Source organism: Terrapene carolina, unplaced genomic scaffold, assembly GCF_002925995.2.
Source record: "Terrapene carolina triunguis isolate 2854851 unplaced genomic scaffold, T_m_triunguis-2.0 Scaffold95, whole genome shotgun sequence".
NCBI lineage: Eukaryota > Metazoa > Chordata > Testudines > Emydidae > Terrapene > Terrapene triunguis.
In genome coordinates, this window is record NW_020664446.1 from 28,124,368 (window position 1) to 28,148,371 (window position 24,004).

The following is a 24,004-nucleotide window of genomic DNA, read 5'->3' on the forward strand; positions in this document are numbered from 1 at the left end:
CACTTACCTACATGCCTCCAGCTTCCATCCAGGACACACCACACGATCCATTGTCTACAGCCAAGCTCTAAGATATAACCGCATTTGCTCCAATCCCTCAGATAGAGACAAGCACCTACAAGATCTCTATCAAGCATTCTTAAAACTACAATACCCACCTGCTGAAGTGAAAAAACAGATTGACAGAGCCAGACGAGTACCCAGAAGTCACCTCCTACAAGACAGGGCCAACAAAGAAAATAACAGAACACCACTAGCTGTCACCTTCAGCCCCCAACTAAAACCTCTCCAGCGCATCATTAGAGATCTACAACCTATCCTGAAAGATGATCCTTTACTCTCACAGATCTTGGGAGACAGACCTGTCCTCGCTTACAGACAACCCCCCAACCTAAAGCAAATACTCACCAGCAACCACACATCACTGAACAAAAACACTGACCCAGGAACCTATCCTTGTAACAAAGCCCGATGCCAACTCTGTCCACATATCTATTCAAGTGACACCATCATAGGGCCTAATCACATCAGCCATACCATCAGGGGCTCGTTCACCTGCACATCTACCAATGTGATATATGCCATCATGTGCCAGCAATGCCCCTCTGCCATGTACATTGGCCAAACCGGACAGTCTCTACGCAAAAGAATTAATGGACACAAATCTGACATCAGGAATCATAATACTCAAAAACCAGTGGGAGAACACTTTAACCTGTCTGGCCATTCTATGACAGACCTGCGGGTGGCTATCTTAAAACAGAAAAACTTCAAAAACAGACTCCAACGAGAGACTGCTGAGCTGGAATTGATATGCAAACTAGACACAATCAACTCAGGGCTAAATAGGGATTGGGAATGGCTGAGCCATTACAAACATTGAATCTATCTCCCCTTGTAAGTATTCTCACACTTGCTTCTTATCAAACTGTCTGTACTTGGCTACCTTGATTATCACTTCAAAAGTTTTTTTTCTCTTACTTAATTGGCCTCTCAGAGTTGGTAAGACAACTCCCACCTGTTCATGCTCTCTGTATGTGTGTATATATATCTCCTCAATATATGTTTCACTCTATATGCATCCGAAGAAGTGGGTTGTAGCCCACGAAAGCTTATGCTCTAATAAATTTGTTAGTCTCTAAGGTGCCACAAGTACTCCTGTTCTTTTTGCGGATACAGACTAACACGGCTGCTACTCTGAAAAAAAATTGGGGGCACCGCTTTTTGGCGCCCCCAAATCTTGGCACCCTAGGCAAGCGCCTAGTTTGCCTAAATGGTATCACCGGCCCTGTTTACCTACGTAATGAATATGAGATTGAATCATTAGTTTGTACAATTATGTTAACTCTGAGGACGCTCACTGCTTTCTTCTTCCGCATTTAGAAATAGTTAATGGACCAAATGTGCCTACAATCACACCTGTGCAATCCTGTGAATTCATTGCAGTTGACCAATGTAGCTAAGAGAGAAATTTTGTCAAGTGACTGCTAGAACTAAAATCAAATTTGCCCATGAAAGCCAGAATCTGCAATCCTTACTCAAGCAAAGCTGCACAGTTTGACCCAAAATGTACTTGCCCTTGAAAATTACATACTGTATGCAATTGTACTCTATCAAAAATAGTGTTTTTCAGAAGTAGAACTCTGAAATGAATAATTACCATAAAGAAATTATATATGTTGGTGGCTAATATATTATTACTGATCTATATAAATACATTTGCAATGGATGAAATTATATGCTTTAGTATAAACTGGATGGAAATGCATTTGATTTATCACGTTTGTTGTATTTATTAACATTGTGTGCAAATTCCCTTTTTGAAATGTCAGTTTTGCAATTAGATGTTTTCTTAGCAAATTCCAAATCCATGTTAGATAGTATTTTTCTATTAGATAATTGGTCATTATAGCTCTATGTTAAGAGTAAAATTATCAACTGGCATGCCACATGGTGTTAGTTTTTCTACCATTATGTAGATTAACTTTAGAATCTTGAACTACTGGTAAGTGTTTCTGAAAATTTTAATAACTAAGAAAGCTACTATGCTACAGGCATAGGTGCTGACTCTGTGGTTGCTCCAGGGCAGGAAGAGGCAGAGTGGGGGCAGGAAGAGACTGGGTGGGGGCTTGGAGAAAGGGGTAGAGTGGGGGCAGGGCCTGGGGCAGAGCAGTGGTTGAGCACCCCTCGGGATCTGAGTAAGTCAGCACCTATAGCTATAGGAGCATAGCTGTATATAGATCACAAATTTGAATGTAATTTGAGAAAAATTCCATCATGAGCCAAATAAACTTAAAATAAGGATTTAAAGCTAAAATATGCTGTATTCCCAAGTAGAAGTCGTCATAAAATTTGCAGGGTTATTAAGTTGCTTTTACAAATCCTAGAGTAGCAGAACTTGCTATAATTTTTGAATAGTGTTGTTTGTATTGCAATAGCATCCAAAGGCCCAAACAGGTTTGGGACCTCACTGAGCTATGAGCTATTCTAACACTCAGGAAGGTTAGGAAGCTACAGTCCCTGCTCCAAAGAGTTTATCATCTAATCTAATGATTTCACATCTACACAATAGTGTAAACATTTAGAATCCTTTAGGGCGATCAAGGAGAGGAAAGCCATCATCATCAGGAGCTACATCCAGATTTTTTCTATTAGAAGTTGTAATAAGTATTTTTTTTTTTTTGCATTCATACAACTGGTATTATTACTGACTAGTGTAAACCACTGAACATACTGTAATTTACGTGGAATAGCATTTAACACAAGTCCCTACGTGAGGCTCTAAGGAGGAGTTCCTTTTACTGCAATGATGATATAACATGGGAGGTATTGATACTGAAGGTCAGTTAGTGCATCAGCTGCACTTGCAGTTTGTTAGACCTGGTTTCTTTTGTTGTTCAATTGATTCATCTACAAATTTTTTCCCTTCTTCCTCTTTGAACCATGCTGTTCATTTAAGAAGCTGCAATTACACTCCAGTCATTGCTACTTCAATCTGTCTTTCCTTCATGCCCCTGCTTTGTATGGTTGAATAAACCCTTGCTGGGCCACTATTTAATTTGATATGGTCCCTCACAGTAGAATGATGGAGAAAAGATGAATTAAGGCTCTGTGCTAGTCATTATCAATCATGATTTGTGTTCATTACTTATTGCTCACAGTGCATTTTGACATTAGCCCTCCATAACCTCTCTCTTCATGTTAATGTTGTCTGGAGGTCCTTTTACCCCATGTAGCTGAGGTTATTTATGTAGGTGGTGTTTCTAGAGGGTTTTAAAAGGTCAACACAATCTCCCTGGGAACCCTATTCACAAAGAGAAAGCTTGCACAATGTAACTGCAAGTTTTAGAAATGTGAGGTGTTTTAAACTCAGAGTTTTCAGATTTTTAATTTCATTTATTACAATGAAAATTTGGCAAAGTGGGATCAAGTATATACTGCTGTGCATAAAACCAATAGTCACTGCACAAGTGTAGGCATTAGGAAACCCCAAAATATCATAACAGACTTTTGTATTTGGACCCTAAGATGGCATATCAACTAATATACAAATGACTTAAGTCACATTTGCAAATTTGACAATAGATACATTTTTACAATAAGAAACACTGTACAGATCCTAATTAGATCGATATGCATATCTGCAAATACTTGTGCATCCATTCACCATCCTAATTGTTCCAAATCTAAAGAAGTTGTTGCAGGTCTATTATTTTACCTAAAGACAGGAGTAACTTCTTCATCTAAATTGGCCTTTATTTAACCTAGTTCTGAGATGGAAGAATCTGATGTAATCTATTGTGTTAAAAATACCCATTGCTATCCAATATTTAAAATATCCATGTTCTCCTTCTCTCTTATATATTGCCCTAAGCCCTCAATCCCCCACTGAGCCTCTATTACCAACATATAGACATGGCTGAGAAGAAAAAGAGCATGGAAGAAGCTAATCAGGCAATACCCTGATTAATATGAATGTCCAGAGGTATCCTAGTCGCAGCCTGAGGGAATTGGATGGGGCCCTTCTATGGATGTCCCCTCTTGAAAGTCCAGAGTGGCTGCTGTTCGTTAAAGGGGAAGCTGGTCTGAACGGATATAAAAGAACTAATTTCCCTAGAGTCATTTGAAGGAGTCTTTTGTAGTATGAAGTTCTATCAAAACATCCTATTCCAATTATGGCTGTGTTTACTGCTTTGGTCTAATCAGCTGCCAAGAGTGCACAAATTTCAGTTGCAATGTTAGTATTTCTTAAGTGAATGGCTGAAGCTTTGTTTCTTAAAATGGAGAAGCTGCTCCATTGTAGGGTGAGGCTTTATATAGTTGACTACGGAAAACTTGGTTTGAACGTTGTTCAGGAGACACTGTACAATGTTCCCAGTCAAGCACAGTTGACTATTTTGAAGATTACTAGTAGCACATGATAACTTTACTTGATAAAGACATTTAATACAGGAGGCCTCTAGTGAAATCCTGGCCCCATTTAAGTCAACGGGATTCTTGCCATTGACTTCAGTGAGGCCAAGATGTCACTCAGTCATACTAGTTAAAACGGAGCTTTTTGAGGTGATACATTCCATAATGCATCAGACATCCTGAAAGAATATCTGTAAAGAATCCAATTTTTAAAAAACAGATAGCAAGGTAGTTGATACTAACATTTGATATGCTCAAAGCCGGAGCTATTTTGAAATCCATTAACTGTTTATAAAGTCCTTGCTTTTAGGAGGTCTGTTTTCTTTCAAGATACATTTCTTGTGGTGGTAAATGTAGCAATTGCTGTGTTAATGTTGGTGAGGATGTTGATATACATGAGTGGCATTTGACATAGGACTCTGGAAATAGGCTGAATGTAGTTGTAAGAGGGTTCTCTGTATTTTTAGTTAGTTAGTTAGTAGTTAGTATGAGCACAATCTAAATATGTTAAAAGAATTCAGTTGGGAAACAAGAATCAAGTAGTGGTATGATTTGTCACCAGTCTTAATTGAAATAGAATCTGTAGCCATTGTTAGAAATAAAATTCAAATACAATAATTACAAACAGAAAATATGCAAGCAAACCTTATTCAAGGTTGATGGGTTTGTAGTAAATCTTTACAACCCTGAAAGAGCTTTCACAAATTAGGTATCTTGGTATCCACAATGTTTCAGATAAAGGAGAACTCTTCAAAGCTAATTTTATTAAACAATTTACGAAAGCTATCAAAGGACTAGAAAAATGGTCTGGAATACCACTATGGTATCTCTCATTGAGAGGATTAGTGATATTAATTATAATTATTAGCGATATTAATTATAACTCTCCCACAAGTCAACTATCTCTTCTCAAATCTCCTCTTCGATATCCCTCAACTCTTCTTCAAACAAATTAATCTCAGTGTTTTTACATTCATTTTGGTCAGTCAGGCACCCAAAGCTGAATCGTAGACTGTGAAACATTCTTATGAAAGGACAACTGGCAGGCACAAACAAATCCCTGATGCAGGAAGAATAAGGCACAGAACCATGTCAGATTTTTTAAAAATAGCTAAAATGTCGTGAAAACACCCCGTGCCTGTATAACAAACTAGCTGAAATTATGGGGACATAATTCAAGTCATGAAAAAAATAGAAGAAAAAGCATTCATTATGCAATCTGTTCACATTACCAAATATAAATGTTGAGTCTTTGGATAAAGCACTTTATTGTTAATCAATGTTCTTGAACTTTTTACTATTTTCAATTGAACACGTTTGTTTTTCCAATTGCTGAATCAATATGAAGCTGATGAAACTATATGGAGTGTATGAGAATGCCAGCAATCCTCACTAGCGTGTTTCAGCCAAAACTGTTCTTTAGTTGAGAGCTGCTCAACAGATGTGATTGTAAAATTCAGATCCTGGATATAGGTATTTATAGGGACACTATCAAAAATTGTAGACTAGAACGTGGAATAACTTTTTTTTTCTTAAGTTTATATAATCCACATAATTGTATATGTTTTTTCCCAAAACAAATGCTTAAATAGACTTTTTTTTCAATTAAAAATAAATCCGTGAGAGTAGCCCAGCATTTCTGGATAACTCTACTTACACAACCCACTGTGAACTTATGTTAAAAGAAAAGATTCATGTAAGTTTTCACCTTCAAGCTACCAAGTTCAAGTTGTTATTCAGTCAATACAATAAACATTTTAAATGTATTTCTATAAACTGATGTTTTGAATATAAAGAGGATTTTGTTGGGGTAAGGGAACCTTAATAAAGGGACTGTGGTAAAGGAACAATGTATTTTTTGCATTCTTCTGATTGGTTATAGTTGATTTGTTGCCGCAAGAACCAGGGAGGTAAATGTGGTTGCCAGGAGGATAGATGTACAGTTAAAGAAAAGAAAATAAGAGGTGTTGCTCATCTGAAAGATAATGAGAAAATAGTCTGCTTTGACTTTATGTATGCAATGTTGTTGTAGTCCTATTGGTCACAGGATATTAGAGAGACAGGGTGGATGAGGTAACATTTTTTACTGGATCATCTTCTGTTGATGAGAGAGCCAAGCTTTTGAGTTACACATAGCTCTTCAGGTCTGGGAAAGGTATTCAGAGTGTCACAGCTGAATACAAGATCATATAAATAGTTTAGCATAAGTAGTAAGTACGTATTCTATGAGACTATTCAAGGTGAAGTGGTCCATTAACATCCCTGTAGTCATAGGACGAAAAGGGGAGGTTAGTGGGTTACAGATTTTTGTAATAAGTCATAAATCCAGTGTCTTTATTAAGACTGTGATTTTTAGTTTCTAGCAAAGTTATGAATTTAAGCTCCTGAGCTCATCTTTTGAAGGTGTTGTGCAGGTTTCCTTTGAGGATGAAGACTGATAGTTCAAATACAGAGTGATTGCTTTTTGAAAAGTATTCACACACAGGTGATAGAGTATTTTTGTCTTTTATCATTTTCCTGTGTGAGCTCATTTGAGAGAGTAGTGATTGTCTGGTTTCACCCACATAGTAGTTATTGGGGCATTTAGTGCACTGGATGAAGTACACCACATGTTGTGATTAGGTAGTTGTAGGACCCATAGATCTTGAAAGGTGCGTAGTGTGGGGGAGAGGGGGTAATTTGTAGCAGTGGAGATTTGTCCGCAGGTTTTGCATCTGTTGTTCTAGCAGGGCCTGGTGCTGCTTTGAGTTGGTGGTTCCTAGTCCATGGGGAGCTTGCTTCTGATGATGAGGTTGGGGGATTGTTTGAAGGCCAGAAGAGGGGATTCAGGAAAGATTTCTTTCAGGATAGGGTCCCCATCGATTATGGGTTATAGTTGTTTGATGATACCCTGTGTGGGTTCCAGGGTGGGGTTGTAGGTGACAGCTATGAGTGTGCAGTCAGAGGGGGGTTTATTTGCATATTGAAGCAGGTTCTCTCAGGGTGTTTGGGTGGTTTGGATTTTGTTAGGCACCAGTTTCTTAGGGTAGAGTTTTTTGGGGGTGAGTGGAGAATTTCATCTAGTGTCATATTCACAGTAAGGAGCAAAGAAAGCACCTTGCAGGGTATATGTCAAAAGCTGTATATATTGCCTCATGAGAGGCCAGAAGTGTGATTACTTCAATTCTGAAGGATGCTATACTATGGTTAATAGTTATTTATTATAAGTAGTTTCAGTATTTTGCCACAAAATCATAGGCATCATCATTTAAGTATATCTGGGGCAATGAATAGTCCAGCATCACAGTCACTGTAGCCGTATATAAATGGGATCCAATATAATGGCTTGTTTAATTTAATTTAAATTAATTTTTTCTTTTTGGTAGAGCAATTTAGGACCACGGCTGAAAGAATTATTTTGCTATGCCAGCAGTATTATACCTTGGCAGTAGTTGATTTGTATCTTACTGAGGATGTTGCTGTTTTGATAAATGTATTGTTATACTCTCATTTAAATTCACTTTAACTTTTATAGAATTATAAGGTAGGCAGAATCTGCAGAAAAAGTACAGCTTTCTAATATGTCACATTAATTTAAATTCATTGTAAAACTCCATGATGCAACTTCACAATTTAGGTAAATTTACAAATAAGTTAAGGCATTTATGCACAATTGATAAGAATTGGTTGGTTTTTTTCTGGTATGTATTCAAAGTAATTTTATTTTTCTTATGAAAGTACAACTGTAACAATCATTTCCATGTTAGTACTCACTTATGTAAAATTGAGGAGGTTTTTTTAAGTAGTTTTTATTTCAAGTTTATTGTTAGACTAGTGAAACAAAGAAGTAAGCAGTGCAATTTAAATCCTTATAATAGATAATATTTTATTTTGATCCTGTTTATATAGTTCATAGAGCTCTTTACTTTAACATTGTATGGGTTGTTCGTTTTATGTTCTTAATAAACAGTTTAAAAATATTCTCTTGTAAAGTATATTTAACTTCTTCATACACTCCCATCAATCCTTCATTTAAGCTGACTGATTTAAATTGCTTATTTATTTTTCAGTGTAAATGGTCCAGAAAAGGCTTCATTCGCACAAGATGGTGTATTACTGATTGGTATGTTGCATCCTATTAAGTTATTTATGCTTATCTTTATTTCATGTATATTTTCTATGAGAAACTTTATGTATATAACCTAATTTATTTGCTACAAAGAAGAGATGACAGATCATGCTTAGCTTTATTATGTGCATAATAATGCTCAGTAAATTGTAAATGACAAGTGGTAAAACTCACTTTTATTAATGTGATTTTAATATTTGCATATACTTGCCATTAGAATGATCAAGAAAATTATCTGTGAGGCACAGACATCCAAAAAGCTTTGGAAGTATTTATGAAAAAATATACCATTCTCTATGTACTCATTCAGCTAGCCATTTAGAGCCCAAGCCACTGCCCACTTAAGTCAATTGAAAAACTTCCAGTGACTTCACTGGGTGTTGGATCAAGCCATATACATCAGTTCCTGCTACATATTTGTGCACTGAAACACATTTGGAATGAGCAATTGTTCTTTCTTTGCAGAATTTAGGTCTGCCTTACTATTTTGGGCCCAGATTGTGGTTCATCCTATGCTGGCCAAATATTTAAAAACTCGGAATCGTAAATATTCAGTTTGCTCTTATCTGTAGGGTTACATTTTTAGTTATTATATGTTAGATGGGATAGTGCCTCCATAAGAAATCAAAGGGAATTGAGAGGTTTATCCCTCATAGATGTCTCCTGTTTTCAATAAATTATTATTGCTGCACAGGTCTTTAAATATAAATATATTCAGTTAAAATGGTGAATATTTAAGATATTTAGCAATCCTTTCCTTTTAAGAGTGCTTAGGAAAGTGTGAGTTTGTTGTGTAACCCTGAGATGAATTAGTAATTTATGCCAAAATAATGTTACTTAGAAAATAATGTAAACAGTTAGAAAACTAAGTGCAACATAGTAAGAAAAGCTGTTCGAAAGTTCAGTGTGGACAAAAGGATCTGAACATAATATCAATAATGTGAGGGAAAATATTTTGTGATCTGTTTGAAAAGTTTGTGACACGGACTGTACTTGACTATCAATTATGTGTATTACATCATGAGATTACCAAACCCACTTGAGTTGTGTCTGATGATAGGCTTATAAGAGAAAAGGTCATGTGGACTAACATTCACTCTTACGTTAGTTTTGCATTATTTCTTAACTTATCAATAGTTTTTAAAGCCCAGCATTATTGCGTAGAGTGGCTGAGAATAGGTCACATATCTCAGTGACCTAAACCAGAGAAACTTCAGCGCAGACTGACTCTGATGTTGTGGTACATTTAAGAGAAAAAGCCTCTATAGTTGAGACGTTTAAGCTTATTTCATATTTATTTATTTTGGGGCATATTTCTTTATTTGTCTTTAAAATTTAAAAGGAGTGCAAGGGACAAAAATTGGAAAGAAAAAAAAACTGGAAAAATTGGCTAAATTTCACCTTCGTTTATCCAGGAATGAATGGTTGGCTCAGAAAGAGGCAAGCTCTATCTCTGAAGAACACCAAATATATGTTTCTTATTCTTCAAGCTGTTGGTAAACTGCTGCTATAGATATGGCAGATTTCAGGGGAAATTAATGGTTGTTTCTGATATAATTTTGGGTAATTAGAATGGAAGATCTTGTTCTAAATATCAAATGCATCCATTAGATTCTAAAAAAAAGCAGAGTAAATAATAATGTATTGTGCCATCAAGAAAGCATGAATATGGTACCCTTAAATAAGTTGAGGCATGGTGGCTGAGTGGTTAAAATACTTCATTATAATCCCCAAAGCTGTGGGTTTGAGTCTTGCTCAATCTCACACTGAAAGGCTACCTCTAGTTCGCCCAACTGCAAAATGGGTACCTGATCCACAGAGGTGAGAAGTCAACGGTATTGACTATGGAAACTGATGTGCCTTAAACTGCATCAGCCTGATGAGTCATCTGCGCCTTGAACTTTTTTTTTTTTTTTTACAACCAAATAATGTCCAAGATCATTACAATATTACATAAAAAAACGTTATCTGAGAAGAAGCTGTACCACCTATTAACTTTGTTTCCTATGGTCATCTGCAGTTGACTATTAGACGTTTCTTTGGTAGATAGTTTATCTGTTTTTTAATTGGTTGCATTAATATTGTTAACTCTTTGGGTGAGATAGAGAACTGGAGCTCTCTGAGATTCTGTGTTCTGAACACATTTGATCCAGATTTAGGAACCTGTACAGCAATGTATTTATGCATGTACCTAATTTTCAGCACATGAATAGTCTCTTTGAAGTCAAGATTCATGTGCTTAAAGTTAGATATGTCCTAAAGTACCTTGCTGAAATACACCCTAAATGAGTAACATTCACAGCAGAGGTATATGCAAGACAAAGGGTCTATGTAGGTGATATAGATTTTGAAAGTGTTTATATGCAAATTATATTATTAATAATTACTGATATTGGGATCTGATTGTGCAGGACACTGTACAAACACAGGCGAGTCCCAACCCCAGAAAGCTTGAATGTGGTTCCTATCTTATGATAAGGAAAAATACTTAATATTCACCAAACTGCCTTCACAGATCCTTACTCTTAGGAATCATGTGTGCTGCTGTATGGATCCAGAACTGGAAAAGGCAGTAAGGGTGTAATAGGGTAACATTATACCACAATATATGCACCACAGCCATATCTATAAGGGAGGGACCTCAGCCCTGTCCCACAAGGTGCAGCTTTTCCTTTTGCCATCGGACTTGGAACTGTTGGTGTCTCACCACATTTCCCATGTTCTCTGACTCTTTACTGTAGCTCTTCATGTGTTCTGTTGTTCAAAGATAGTTATAAAAAACAAAGGTATTTTTCTCTTCTGTGGATATTTAGAATGTGAAGCATTTCAGATCCTAAAACAAGGAGAGTTTGATTTTAAACTGTGTGACAAATGTTCACATACAATATTCGTAAGTGATTAATACTGTTCTTGGTTGTTGTATTTAGAATATGCACATTAATTGGCTGAGCATTTGGTGACAAACAAGGGAACGGCTACTTCCTCCTTTGATAAACTCTGATTTCACCATAAGTTAGGCAGGCAACTGTCAGATAAGTTTAATGCTCTTTAATCTTCCTGAATCCAGGTGGCACAGCATGTGCCTCCAAAGATGGGGCTCTGTGGAGGAATATATATTTATAAAAAGAACAGGAGTACTTGTGGCACCTTAGAGATTAACAAATGTATTTGAGCATAAGCTTTCATGGGCTACAGCCCACTTCTTCAGATGCATAGAATGGAACATATATTGAGGAGATATATATACTCACACATACACAGAGCATGAAAAGGTGGGAGTTGTCTTACCAACTCTGAGAAGCCAATTAAGTAAGAGAAAAAAAACTTTTGAAGTGATAATCAAGATAGCCCAGTACAGTTAGTTTGATAAGAAGTGTGAGAATACTTACATGGGGAGATAGATATATATTTATAGAACACCAATTATTGGTAACTAACCAAGTCTTTTCTTCTTGCCTCATGAGGGACCCCAAGGTCTGTGCTGCCTTCTTGGGCTTCCTATTTTGGGACACTTAGAAGCTGTGTTTAGAGAAAACATTATTCAAGGATGGGTTCAGAGTAAATTTTTATTCCAAGATAGGAAATGAATAATTGCTGGAGGGATTGGGCTGTGTGGCTGAATGATTTGATTAAACTTTATATTGTGTATAATTTTCATAGGGCTATTTTCTGCCTGCCCTTTAGAGGGCCACTCCATTGTAAAGGGTAAAAATTAAGAGGCCCCACAAACCTTTGTGTGATCTGCTTAAGGGATGAGCAGAATTGCAGTTGCTATGGTCAAAATTGTGTGTAACTACTAGCAGGATGCTCTGATGGGCATGCAGGCATCCAAAGGTGATGGAGAAGGGTCAGGCATAGGCAGAGAACATATACCTAATGAAATAGGTGTAAGACTATGGCCATCTGTTTAAGTGTGCATGTGCCTGTTCACTAAATAACAGGTGACCACGTGTAAGAAATTCAGATTTGTTTAAACACATTACTTTTCATATGATTTATAGAGTTCCTTTTACCCAAAGGTTTTTAAAACCTTTCTAGATTGTACATTTGGGGAAAATTCTAGCTTCTCACACACAGAAAAAATCCTCTGGGCTGGAGACTAACAATTAGTTAACCACGGCCTCAAAGGCCACAGAAGCAAATGAAACTGTATTTTGGTAGCTAAAACTGGTTCCATTATATAAAACCTGGAACTTCATGGCTCCAATTTCTGCTTCTGTGCCACAGCAAACAGTTCCTTCAACAGCTTTGCTCTGAGTAGAGAGACTAAGGATACGTCTACCCTGGAGTTAGAAAGAAGAATTTCCAGCTCGAGTTGACATACTCATGCTAGCTCTGATTTAGTTAGTGCACTCAAAATAGAAGAGTAGCTGCAGGAGCGTGAGCAGCGGGAAGGGCTAGCCACCCCACATATGATCCATTTGAGACCCCAAGTATATACTTGGACCAGCTAATCCCTTGCACTGCTTGCACCACCATGGCTACACTTCTGTTTTTAGCACACTACCTCGATCAGAGCTAGCACAGGTGTGTCTCCTCAAGCTGGAAATCACACCTAACAGCTGTAGTGCATATATACCCTTAATCTCCCTACTCAAAGCAAAGCTATTGAAGGAAATGTTTGCTGCAACACAGAAGCAGAGGCTGGAACTGTGAAGTTCTAGGGTTTGTTCAATGGAAGCAGAATGAGATGCTAATGGTATAAGGTAAAGTGACATTATATTCATTAGAATGTTTCTTAAAATAGGAAGTAAAAATAGAGGGTACACCTCTACCCCAATATAACACTGTCCTCGGGAGCCAAAAATTTTTACCGCATTATAGGTGAAACCACATTATATTGAACTTGCTTTGATCCGCTGGAGCGCGCAGCTCCACCCCCCCCCATAGCCAGGGCCGGCTCCAGGCACCAGCCCACCAAGCTGGTGTTTGGGGCGGCACCTGGAGGGGGGCGGTGCAGCGCTCCAGCCCGAGAGCGGGACTGCGACTGGGCTCGCTGCCCTCCCGCCGGCGCTGCCTCTGGCCGCCGGGGAGAGCGGAGCCCCGGCTGGGCTCGCCGCCCTCCTCCCGGCGCTGCCTCTGGCCGCCGCGGAGAGCGGAGCCCCGGCGGGGCTCGCCGCCCTCCCCCTGGCGCAGCCTCTGGCCGCCGCGGAGAGCGGAGCCCCGGCGGGGCTCTCCGCCCTCCCCTGCGGGGGGGGCGGCGGGAGGCTTTTTTGCCTGGGGCGGCAAAAATGCCAGAGTCGGCCCTGCCCATACCGCTGCTTTACCGCGTTATATCCGAATTCGTGTTATATCGGATCGCATTATATTGGGGTAGAGGTGTATAGTGCAATTGACATTGCAAAGGACGTCATATAGACAGGAATATTGCCAAGATACGATTATTGTTGTTCATATTACAACACTGTCCAAAATATGCAAGGTACTGTACAGGCATATAGCAAGACACAATCCCTACCCCAAAGAGCTTACATTCTTATGGCAGATATGGCAGAACTACTGAAAGCTGCAATAATAGGGGGAGGGAAAGGAGGATGGGCAGACAGAGGTTACATAAACAAGATCAATTGCTAAACAGCCAGTGGGGCCACTGGATGATTGAGATGCTAAAGGAGCATTCAAGGACGATAAAGTTATTGCTGAGAAACTAAATGAATTCTTTGCATCGGTCTTCATGGCTGAGGATGTGAGGGAGAGTCCCAAACCTGAGCCATTCTTTTTAGGTAACAAATCTGAGGAACTCACCCAGATTGAGGTGTCATTAGAGAAGGTTTTGGAACAAATTGATAAACTAAACAGTAATAAGTCACCAGGAGTTCTGAAGGAACTCAAATGTGAAATTTCAGAACTACTAACTGTAGTCTGTAACCTATCATTTAAATCACCTTCTCTACCAAATGACTGGAGGATAGCTAATTTTGACGCCAATTTTTTTAAAAGGGCTCCAGAGGTGATCCCGGCAATTACAAGCCTGACTTCAGTACTGGGCAAACTGGTTGAAACGATAGTAAAGAACAAAATTGTCAGACACGTAGATGAACATGATTTGTTGGGGAAGAGTCAACATGGTTTTTGTAAAGGGAAATCATGCCTCACCAATCTACTAAAATTCTTTGAGGGGGTCAACAAGGATGTGGACAAGGGGGATCCAGTGGATATAGTGTACTTAGTACTTTTCAGAAAGCCTTTGACAAGGTCCCTCACCAAAGGCTCTTAAGCAAAGTAAGCTGTCATAGGATAAGAGGGAAGGTCCTCTCATGGATTGGTAACTGATTAAAAGATAGGAAACAAAGGGTAGGAATAAATGGCCAGTTTTCAGAATGGAGAGGGATAAATAGTGGTGTCCTTGTATTGGGCCAAGTCCTTTTCAGTATATTCATAAATGATCTGGAAAAAAGAGTAAACAATGAGGTGGCAAAATTTGCAGATGATACAAAATTGCTCAAGATAGTTAAGTCCCAGGCAGACTGCGAAGAGCTACAAAATGATTTCTCGTGACTGGGCAACAAAATGGCAGATGAAATTCAGTGTTGATAAATGCAAAGTAATACACATTGGAAAACATAATCCCAACTATACATATAAAATGATGGGGTCTAAATTGGCTGTTACCATTCAAGAAAGAGATCTTGGAGTCATTGTGCATAGTTCTCTGAAAACATCCACTCAATGTGCAGCTGCAGTCAAAAAGTGAACAGAATGTTGGGAATCATTAAAAAAGGGATAGATAATAAAACAGAAAATATCATATTGCCTCTATATAAATCCATGGTATGTCCACATCTTGAATACTGCATGCAGATTTGGTCGCCCCATCTCAAAAAGATATATTGGAATTGGAAAAGTTCAGAAAAGGGTAACAAAAATTATTACGGGTATGGAACAGCTGCCATATGAGGAGAGATTAATAAGATTGGGACTTTTCAGCTTGGAAAAAAGACGACTAAGGGGGGATATGATAGAGGTCTGTAAAAGTATGACTGGTGTTGAGAAAGTAAAGAAGGAAGTGTTATTTACTCCTTCTCAGAACACACAAACTAGGGGTCACCAAATGAAATTAATAGACAGCAGGTTAAAACAAACAAAAGGAAGTATTTTTTCACATAACGCACAGTCAACCTGTGGAACTCCTTGCCAGAGGATGTTGTGAAGGCTAAGACTATAATAGGATTCAAAAAAGAACTAGATAAATTCATGGAGGATAGGTCCATCAATGGCTATTAGCCAGGATGTGCACGGATGGTGTCCCTACCCTCTGTTTGCAGAAGCTGGGAATGGGCAACAGGGGATGGATCACTTGATGATTACCTGATCTGTTTATTCCCTCTGCGGCACCTGGCATTGACCACTGTCGGAAGACAGGATACTGGGCTAGATGGACCTTTGGTCTGACCCAGTATGGCCATTCTTATGTTCTTATTTAGTTGTTATGCATAGAGCTGGTAAGAGAAAGGTAAGTCCATGTTGCAGAGGATTTTAATATTTCAAGATTTGGTTTCATTCCAATGAGGAGCAAAACCAAAAATGTCAAAATTCTCTGTGAAAGGGAATGGAACACCAGCTCTGGGGCTGTCTGCCTGGAAGGCTGCCCTGGTGCCGCAGAGCCTGGAAGTCCTGGGGTTCCTGGTAGCCCACTGGGTGGGCAGGCAGATGAGCTGGCAGGAAGTCAGGTAGGTTCCGTCGGATCTTCAGTGAAATCAAACCATTTCCACAAAATGTTTCAATCTCTAAAACACTGTTTCATCTGAATTTTTCCAACCATGCACATGTCAAGTTACAGTTTGCCCAGTTTGCACAAAAATCCCCACCCCTGTCTCTGAGCTGTAATTGATCTCAATCTTTCTATTTTTGTATAATACATAAACTTTAAACAGAAGCCTAGCTGAAACCTTAACTATGGATCAGATTGGTGCTACTCTCCATGGCAATTTCTACTATGATAGCATAACTTTGCACTGTCTGGATGAGTAAATGTAAGTTGCTGTAGCAGTGAATATACAATGTTGTGCTATGATGTTGAATGCTCCACTGCTTGCTGCTAATGTTTTTTCTTTTATCCTGAGTCATTTTATTTGTTTTTCCTTTGTCATAGTGCCTTTGACTTGGTAAACATTCATCTTTTCCATGATGCTTCCAATTTAATTGCTTGGGAAACAAGCCCATCGGTTTACTCAGGAATACGACATAAGGCTCTTGGTTATGTACTTGATAGGTATGTATTAGTCTCTATTAGTCTCTCTCATCCTCCTCTTCCCCTTAGTAGTTTATAAAAGCTATGATAAAAATTACTTTCTAGCCATACCGAGATTTTTTTATTCCATTGTCCAATAACAGTCACACACAGTATACTGTTTATAGCATTTTCCTCCACTTGCAAAACTGCACTAATACAGATTAAAACAATACACTTTTTATAAAAGTTAAGAATGTTTTCACATGGATCCGATTAGAGGTCCGTTTGTGATGCTGATTATTTTAAAAGAAATTGAAAAGACTGGGGAATTTCTATGGACTTTCTATAGCCTTTTGTAGCCTAGGGAAAAAAGTATATTTTTTAAATGTGTTAGCACATCTTAAAAGTACACCTTTTTTCCCCTAGTCTACACAGGGGCTAAGTAAAAACAAATAGTGTTGATGTTCAAATGTGTTTTTAATGCAAGGTTTGTTAATCTCAACACAGGCAGTGTACACTAAACACCTAATCTGTTTGTAAAAGAGAATATATTATTTGTACACAGCTATTGATAGCACCACAGTCTATAAAAGTGCTAACAAAGTAAACTCAGTCCACTGGGCAGTGCACTGTCAGAATATGCTAAAGAAACTTTTGATAATCCTCTTTAGCAGTTATGGATCCATGATAAAGGCATCCATCAAGAAAAGATGATTTATGTATGGGCATACATGTATAGGCAGAAAGGAAGTATGTTTATACAGCAGTAGCCTGAACTGTCACATCTAATGATTCTTCTGGAAGATTTGAATGTTTCTTTTATGAAGTATTGATTGACTTCATGTTTCCCAGAGAAATAGAGCCTAAAAGTTTCTCTTTAAAGAAGTCTTCATATGCAATGTTATCTATGACATAATGGTGATACTGTAAATATAACTTAACTTTAACTGTAGCCCACGAAAGCTTATGCTCAAATAAATTTGTTAGTCTCTAAGGTGCCACAAGTACTCCTGCTCTTTTAACTTTTTAGGAATCTCTCTATAATTTGATATTAGGAGTGAATAGGTTCATTCATAACATGGTTCTTTTCATGCAGTTCTTTCTCTTTTCCTTTCTTATCTAAACATTGAAATTTTCTCATCTTCAAACATACATGCATGCTTTCTGTGACATTGCTAGTAGTTACATCTCCCTGCTTCTTAACAGATTCCCATCACCCTGCACCCAACCTTCCCTCCCTTGTTCCTTGCAAGACACGTCCCTTCCACTCTCTCACATACACTCTCCCCAGACTTTGCCTTCTCACCCTCACACACACAGTCAGCTGGTACCAGTATGGCCATCTTTTTCTCTCTGGGCAGGAAACAAGTGCATTCTAACATATGTTAATTAACATGTTTAAAATCCTAATGCAGACAAGGCAAGTTGTAGCTGTAACGCACATAAGTTAGCTGGTTGAGACAAACAATAGGGTCCTCGACCAGCTAACACATGTTAAAACTACAATTTGCCTTGACTCAGTAGGATCTGAACATGTTAGCTAATGTGCTCATAGACTTTAAGGTCAGAAGGGACCATTATGGTCATCTAGTCTGACCTCCCGCATGATGCAGGCCACAAAAGCTGGCCCACCCAATTTCCCTTATCTCAGCTGTTGAAGTCTCCAGATCGTGATTTGAAGACTTCAAGTCGCAGAGAATCCTCCAGCTTGAGACCCCTGCCCTATGCTGCGGAGGAAGGCAAAAAACCTCCAGGGCCTCTGCCAATTTACCCTGGAGGAAAATTCCTTCCCGACCCCAAATATGGCGATCAGTAGAACCCCGAGCATACAGGCAAGATTCTCCAGCCGGACCCACATTTTACCAGCGATGGCACGTTATTGCCTAATTGACTAAAATCACGTTATCCCATCAAACCATTCCCTCCATAAACTTATCTAGCCTAATCTTGAAGCCAGAGAGGTCTTTCGCCCCCACCGTTTCCCTCGGAAGGCTGTTCCAGAATTTCACCCCTCTGAAGGTTAGAAACCTTCGTCTAATTTCAAGCCTAAACTTCCCCACGGCCAGTTTATATCCATTCGTTCTCATGTCCACATTAGTACTGAGCTGAAATAATTCCTCTCCCTCCCTGGTATTTATCCCTTTGATATATTTAAAGAGAGCAATCATATCCCCCCTCAGCCTTCTTTTGGTTAGGCTAAACAAACTGAGCTCCTCGAGTCTCCTTTCATAGGAAAGGTTTTCCATTCCTCGGATCATCCTAGTGGCCCTTCTCTGTACCCGTTCCAGTTTGAGTTCGTCCTTTTTAAACATGGGAGACCAGAACTGAACACAGTATTCCAAATGAGGTCTCACTAGCGCCTTGTATAACGGAAGCAGCACCTCCTTGTCCCTACTAGAAATACCTCGCCTAATGCATCCCAAGATCGCATTAGCTTTTTTCACAGCCACGTCACATTGCCGGCTCATGGTCATCCTGCGATCAACCAGGACTCCGAGGTCCTTCTCCTCCTCTGTCACTTCCAACCTATGCGTCCCCAGCTTATAACTAAAATTCTTGTTAGTCATCCCTAAATGCATCACCTTACACTTCTCACTATTAAATCTCATCCTATTATTATTACTCCAATTTACAAGGTCATCCAAGTCTCCCTGCAGAATATCCCAATCCTTTTCCGAATTGGCAATGCCTCCCAACTTTGTGTCATCCGCAAACTTTATAAGCCCACTCCTACATTCGGTTCCGAGGTCAGTAATAAATAGATTAAATAAAATCGGACCCAAAACCGAACCTTGAGGAACCCCACTGGTGACCTCCCTCCAACCTGACAGTTCACCTTTCAGTACTACCCGCTGCAGTCTCCCCTTTAACCAGTTCTTTATCCATCTCTGGATTTTTATATCGATCCCCATCTTTTCTAATTTAACCAATAATTCCTCATGTGGTACCGTATCAAACGCTTTACTAAAATCGAGGTATATTAGATCCACCGCATTTCCTTTATCTAGAAGGTCTGTTACCTTCTCAAAGAAGGAGATCAGATTGGTTTGGCACGATCTGCTAAAACAGACCTTTTCTCCTAGTGAAGACTAAGCCTCTGTAGATACCATGACATGCTGCTTTCCCTACTCCTCCTTCTAAGCCCCCATGCTTCCCAAGTTCCCTCTCTACAAATCCTAGTGTAACCCACACACCTCCTGGGTGTGGTGTTCTGTCCCATCTAGTGGCACCGAGACCACTTAGAGAGAGAGAGAGAGAATTAAATGAGTCTGCTCTACAGCCTTGGTTAAGAGCCAGTTGGCTTTTAGCTCATATGGTAGAGCAGGGGTCGGCAACGTTCAGCACGCGGCTCGCCAGGGTAAGCACCCTGGCGGGCCGGGCCAGTTTTATTTACCTGCTGACGCGGCAGGTTCGGCCGATCGCAGCCCCCACTGGCTGCGGTTCGCTGTCCCGGGCCAATGGGGGCGGCGAGAAGCCGCGGCCAGCACATCGCTCGCCCGCACCGCTTCTCGCCTCCCCCATTGGCCCGGGACGGCGAACCACGGCCAGTGGGGGCTGCGATTGGCGGAACCTGCCGCGTCAGCAGGTAAATAAAACTGGCCCGGCCCGCCAGGGTGCTTACCCTGGTGAGCCGTGTGCCGAACGTTGCCGACCCCTGCGGTAGAGGCTCATGCACTAAGCTCCAGAGGTCCCCAGTTCAATCCTGCCCATGGTTTTTCAGTAAAAGATGTCCAAGACCAGTGAAGAAACTGTCACAGCCACATCTTTTCAGAAAAGGTTGAGCGAGTTAACTTTATTTATTTGAGCCTTAATATACTGGAGATCAGCCTAAGAGTGTTGCTATATGGGAAATCCAAGTTCAGACTGGCAGGTACTAAGAGTGGCTTGTGCATCCCTCCCCCAAGCCATTACTTTCAGCAGCACTGGATGGGTAGCCTCATAAGGAGCACTTTGGGGGGATGGGGGAGCGGGGGCGTCAGATGAGCAAGGGAGAAGGGGTAAATGCGTACAAATATGGGAGGATCTTAAAAATCCCCATTCCTTCACCCTATCAAAGGTTAGGCTGTGCTCAAAGGTTGGGCTGAGATTAAGGGTGACTCATGGTCAATGAACCAGCTCCTCTCTCCATCATTTACACACAATGTTCCCCTTTGCACTGAGATGCTGCATACAATATCATCCTCTGTAAGGAATTCTCTACGAAAGAAAAATAGTTTATTTTGCTGATTGTTTCCTATAGAAAATGAAGAGGAAATAGAGCCAAATTTAGATATCCAGCATAAAATACCTTGTTTGTATGTAGACAGTATTGTGCTTTTTCCTATTTTTAGATTTAATTGAAAGACTCTTAAAGTATAGAATTAGGTATAGATACTTTCTTATTTAGAAAATATAGTAGCCAAAGCCTTACCTCTCTGCTTATGTCTCCAGGATAATTTTCATTTAGCTAAAAACTGGCCCATCTATTTAATGAAAGATTTAGCTTTTTTCCACTGTGTGCACAACCTACTTTTCCACTATACACCAGTAGGGGGTAGGTAGGAAATGCTTTAACATTTAGTGTGTCGTTCTCACTTTTGGGAGGGCTGGAAGAAGAGAAATCATTATTCTGATGCCATTTCTATCAGAGTAAAGCGGTTAAAACATTTTTTTTTAAATCATGAACTTTTTTGATGTTATGTAAATAGATTGCTGTGTAAGTTTATAAGAGATACTTTGAATTAATGAACTAAGCTTCAATGACTTCTAGATCTGTTTGACTGGGAGTGCTTTTAGCCAAAAAATATGATATATATTGTTACAGTACCCCAACAGATAAGATAATTATTCCTTTGCTTTGTTTTTTGGGGTTTTTTTTCCTGTTCCTCTTCTCTTTCGTTCTGCATTAAGGAACCTAAACAGATCTATCTGTATTATTTATTGCTTGCTTGCCACAGCATGCTATGTGCTTCATTTAGCTAATTTTGGCTTTGGACCTCCCACGATGCCCTGGCAAGGGTAAGGAAATCAGACTGTAGTATTAGTGTTAACTGTGGGTCAAAGATGTCATGATGGTATATCATTAAAATGTGACATTGCCAAAAACTGCCCTAACTCCCCTGTCTTTAGAAAAGAAAACCTTCAATTTTAGGTTGCACTACTACTGTGGGTTTGCATTCACATGAATTGCTCATTTTGAGAGAGCAGCCAGCCGCAGATCCGGACCTCCATAGAGAAATGATGGGCTGACTAGCACAAAAGAGGAGTTCTGTAAGAGCAGTGAATAATGGGAAACCCCTTTCATGGGCACTGCTAACCTTTTGGCAGCCACCAGCAAACTCTATTCTGATCTGCTGATTGGGGAGGACAATACACTGAAGCTCACTTTGAATGAATGCTACCACCAACAGTGTCCCCATTCAGAAGGTTTTGGGAACCATCTTTGACCATTGTCTGCCATCACTCCTTCAGACAGTAAGAAAAGGAAAAGTGAGAACATCTATAGGGGGGAAAGTACTTCTTTTCTTGGCTTTAATCTCTCTTTAAAGCTTCATAGATCTACATTTCCAGCTGAGCTACAGGAGCTATGCAGTGTCAGATAAACATAGAAGAGAGAGTTTTCAAGCCAGGCCTTTAAATCCCCTTATCTGCATGAACTAATAATGCAGATTTAGTGCTGTTAAAAACAGAGGCTGATAAGTCTTTTCCTCTAAAGCCTTTAAACTGCTAAAGAGCATTTAACTGCAATGCAGTTCAGACTCAGTGAACAATACTGAGAAGGAAAACAGTTTAATGAGCTAAACCTTCAGTGAATGAAACAGAAACACCTTCTCACAGTTGATGTAAGTCACTGTGGGAGTAAGTGAACCATAGTTCTGTCCTCTGTGTCCATCTGCATTTCTGTGAATATCTTCATAAACATTAACTAACTGCTACCTCGTTAATGTGGGGTTCAAATGACCACAAGATTCTCTTATGCAAGAATTAAAAGCAATAGATACAAGTAAAACTTAAGTAAATTATTTTAACATTACAAAAGTCTTGTTAACCACATATATTATTTTATGCCAAAGCTTTAGTACATAGGCATGAAGCTTCTCAAATATCTTTAAATTATAAACTTTTTAAAAATGAAAGTTAATGTTAGAGGTATCTAGAAATGTTTCCATGATTATGTAGTAATTCCAAATACGATTTTTTGAATGCATATACTTAATCTAATAATATTAGAATAGTAAACAGCTTATTTTGGTTTTAAAAAACAAAAAGTGGAGGCATAAGAATAATGTGGTGAGGAGAATGTGCAAAGGGCAACTGGAGTATGTGTGTAGTGTGTCGTTTTATTTTTTTACCTTTATAATTCAGTGACCATGAGGAAGACAGAATTATCATGGACTTTTTGTTGTAGACTATATATAGACAAATCCTTTTCTCAGCATTTGCATGAATCCAGTCTAACTTCTTGGAGGTCAATGGTGTTACTCTGGATTTACACTGATATAACAGAGACTGAATTTACTCCATATGCTTCAGAAGTGAACATCTGAAAGCTGCTTCCCTTCCCATATTGGATAATGTACTTGCCTAATCCCGCCCCTGTCTTCACTGCAATTGCATCTTCATAACTTCTAAATTTGGGGAATTAAGTTCATATGTGAAATAGGGAGAGGAACATGCGGTTAGCAGTGTAGATCACAGACTTCATGCACATGCTTCACTTCACGCCTACATAAATATTTTATTTACAAATTAGTCTTTTTGTCTGCAGGAAATTAGACTACTTTTGAGCCAGATCCTACAGCCCTGACTCAGGGAAAATTTCTGTCAACTTCAATAGGATTGTTGCCTGACTAAGGACTACAAGAGGGTGTTCTTTATGAGTATTATATGAGAGTTAAATAAGAATCAGGATGTGAGATAGTAGCTTGATGCTGTCGTTCTTGATGTGCCAACCTTTGAAACTTCCTGAAATTATCCAGACCATTCAGATCCATGAAATGAGCTTTTTTTTTAGAAAGTGACAGTGCTCTTCTGTTTTCCTTTTGAAATGTTGCCTGGCCTAGTTCAACAGAAACATTTTTACATTACAACTGTGAAATCTTGGCATAAAGCACCCCTTTGTGCCCTTCATTATTTTCTCACAAATATAGTCCATTGTCACATAGCTGAAGTTAATTTGATCAACATTGGGACATTTAACTTTTATGTCCGGTCAAAGGAGCTGTTTCATGCTCATTTTGGGTATTCAAAAGAAATGATTGCCAGAAAAATAATGTTACTATTAACAATTCAGAGCAATTAGTTTCCCAGGGAGAGGCGATGTGATGCAC

At 39.2% G+C, this 24,004-nt stretch overlaps 1 protein-coding gene across 1 annotated transcript in view; it reads left to right on the plus strand.

Annotated features, from left to right (window-relative positions):
• Window positions 1-24,004, plus strand: part of INPP5A (inositol polyphosphate-5-phosphatase A) — a 366,757-nt gene that overhangs the window by 276,810 nt on the left and 65,943 nt on the right. The window contains exons 6-7 of the mRNA XM_029911375.1: window positions 8,463-8,515; window positions 16,614-16,733. Of these exons, the coding sequence (XP_029767235.1) occupies window positions 8,463-8,515; window positions 16,614-16,733 (173 nt within the window). The remainder of the gene's footprint in view (window positions 1-8,462; window positions 8,516-16,613; window positions 16,734-24,004) is intronic.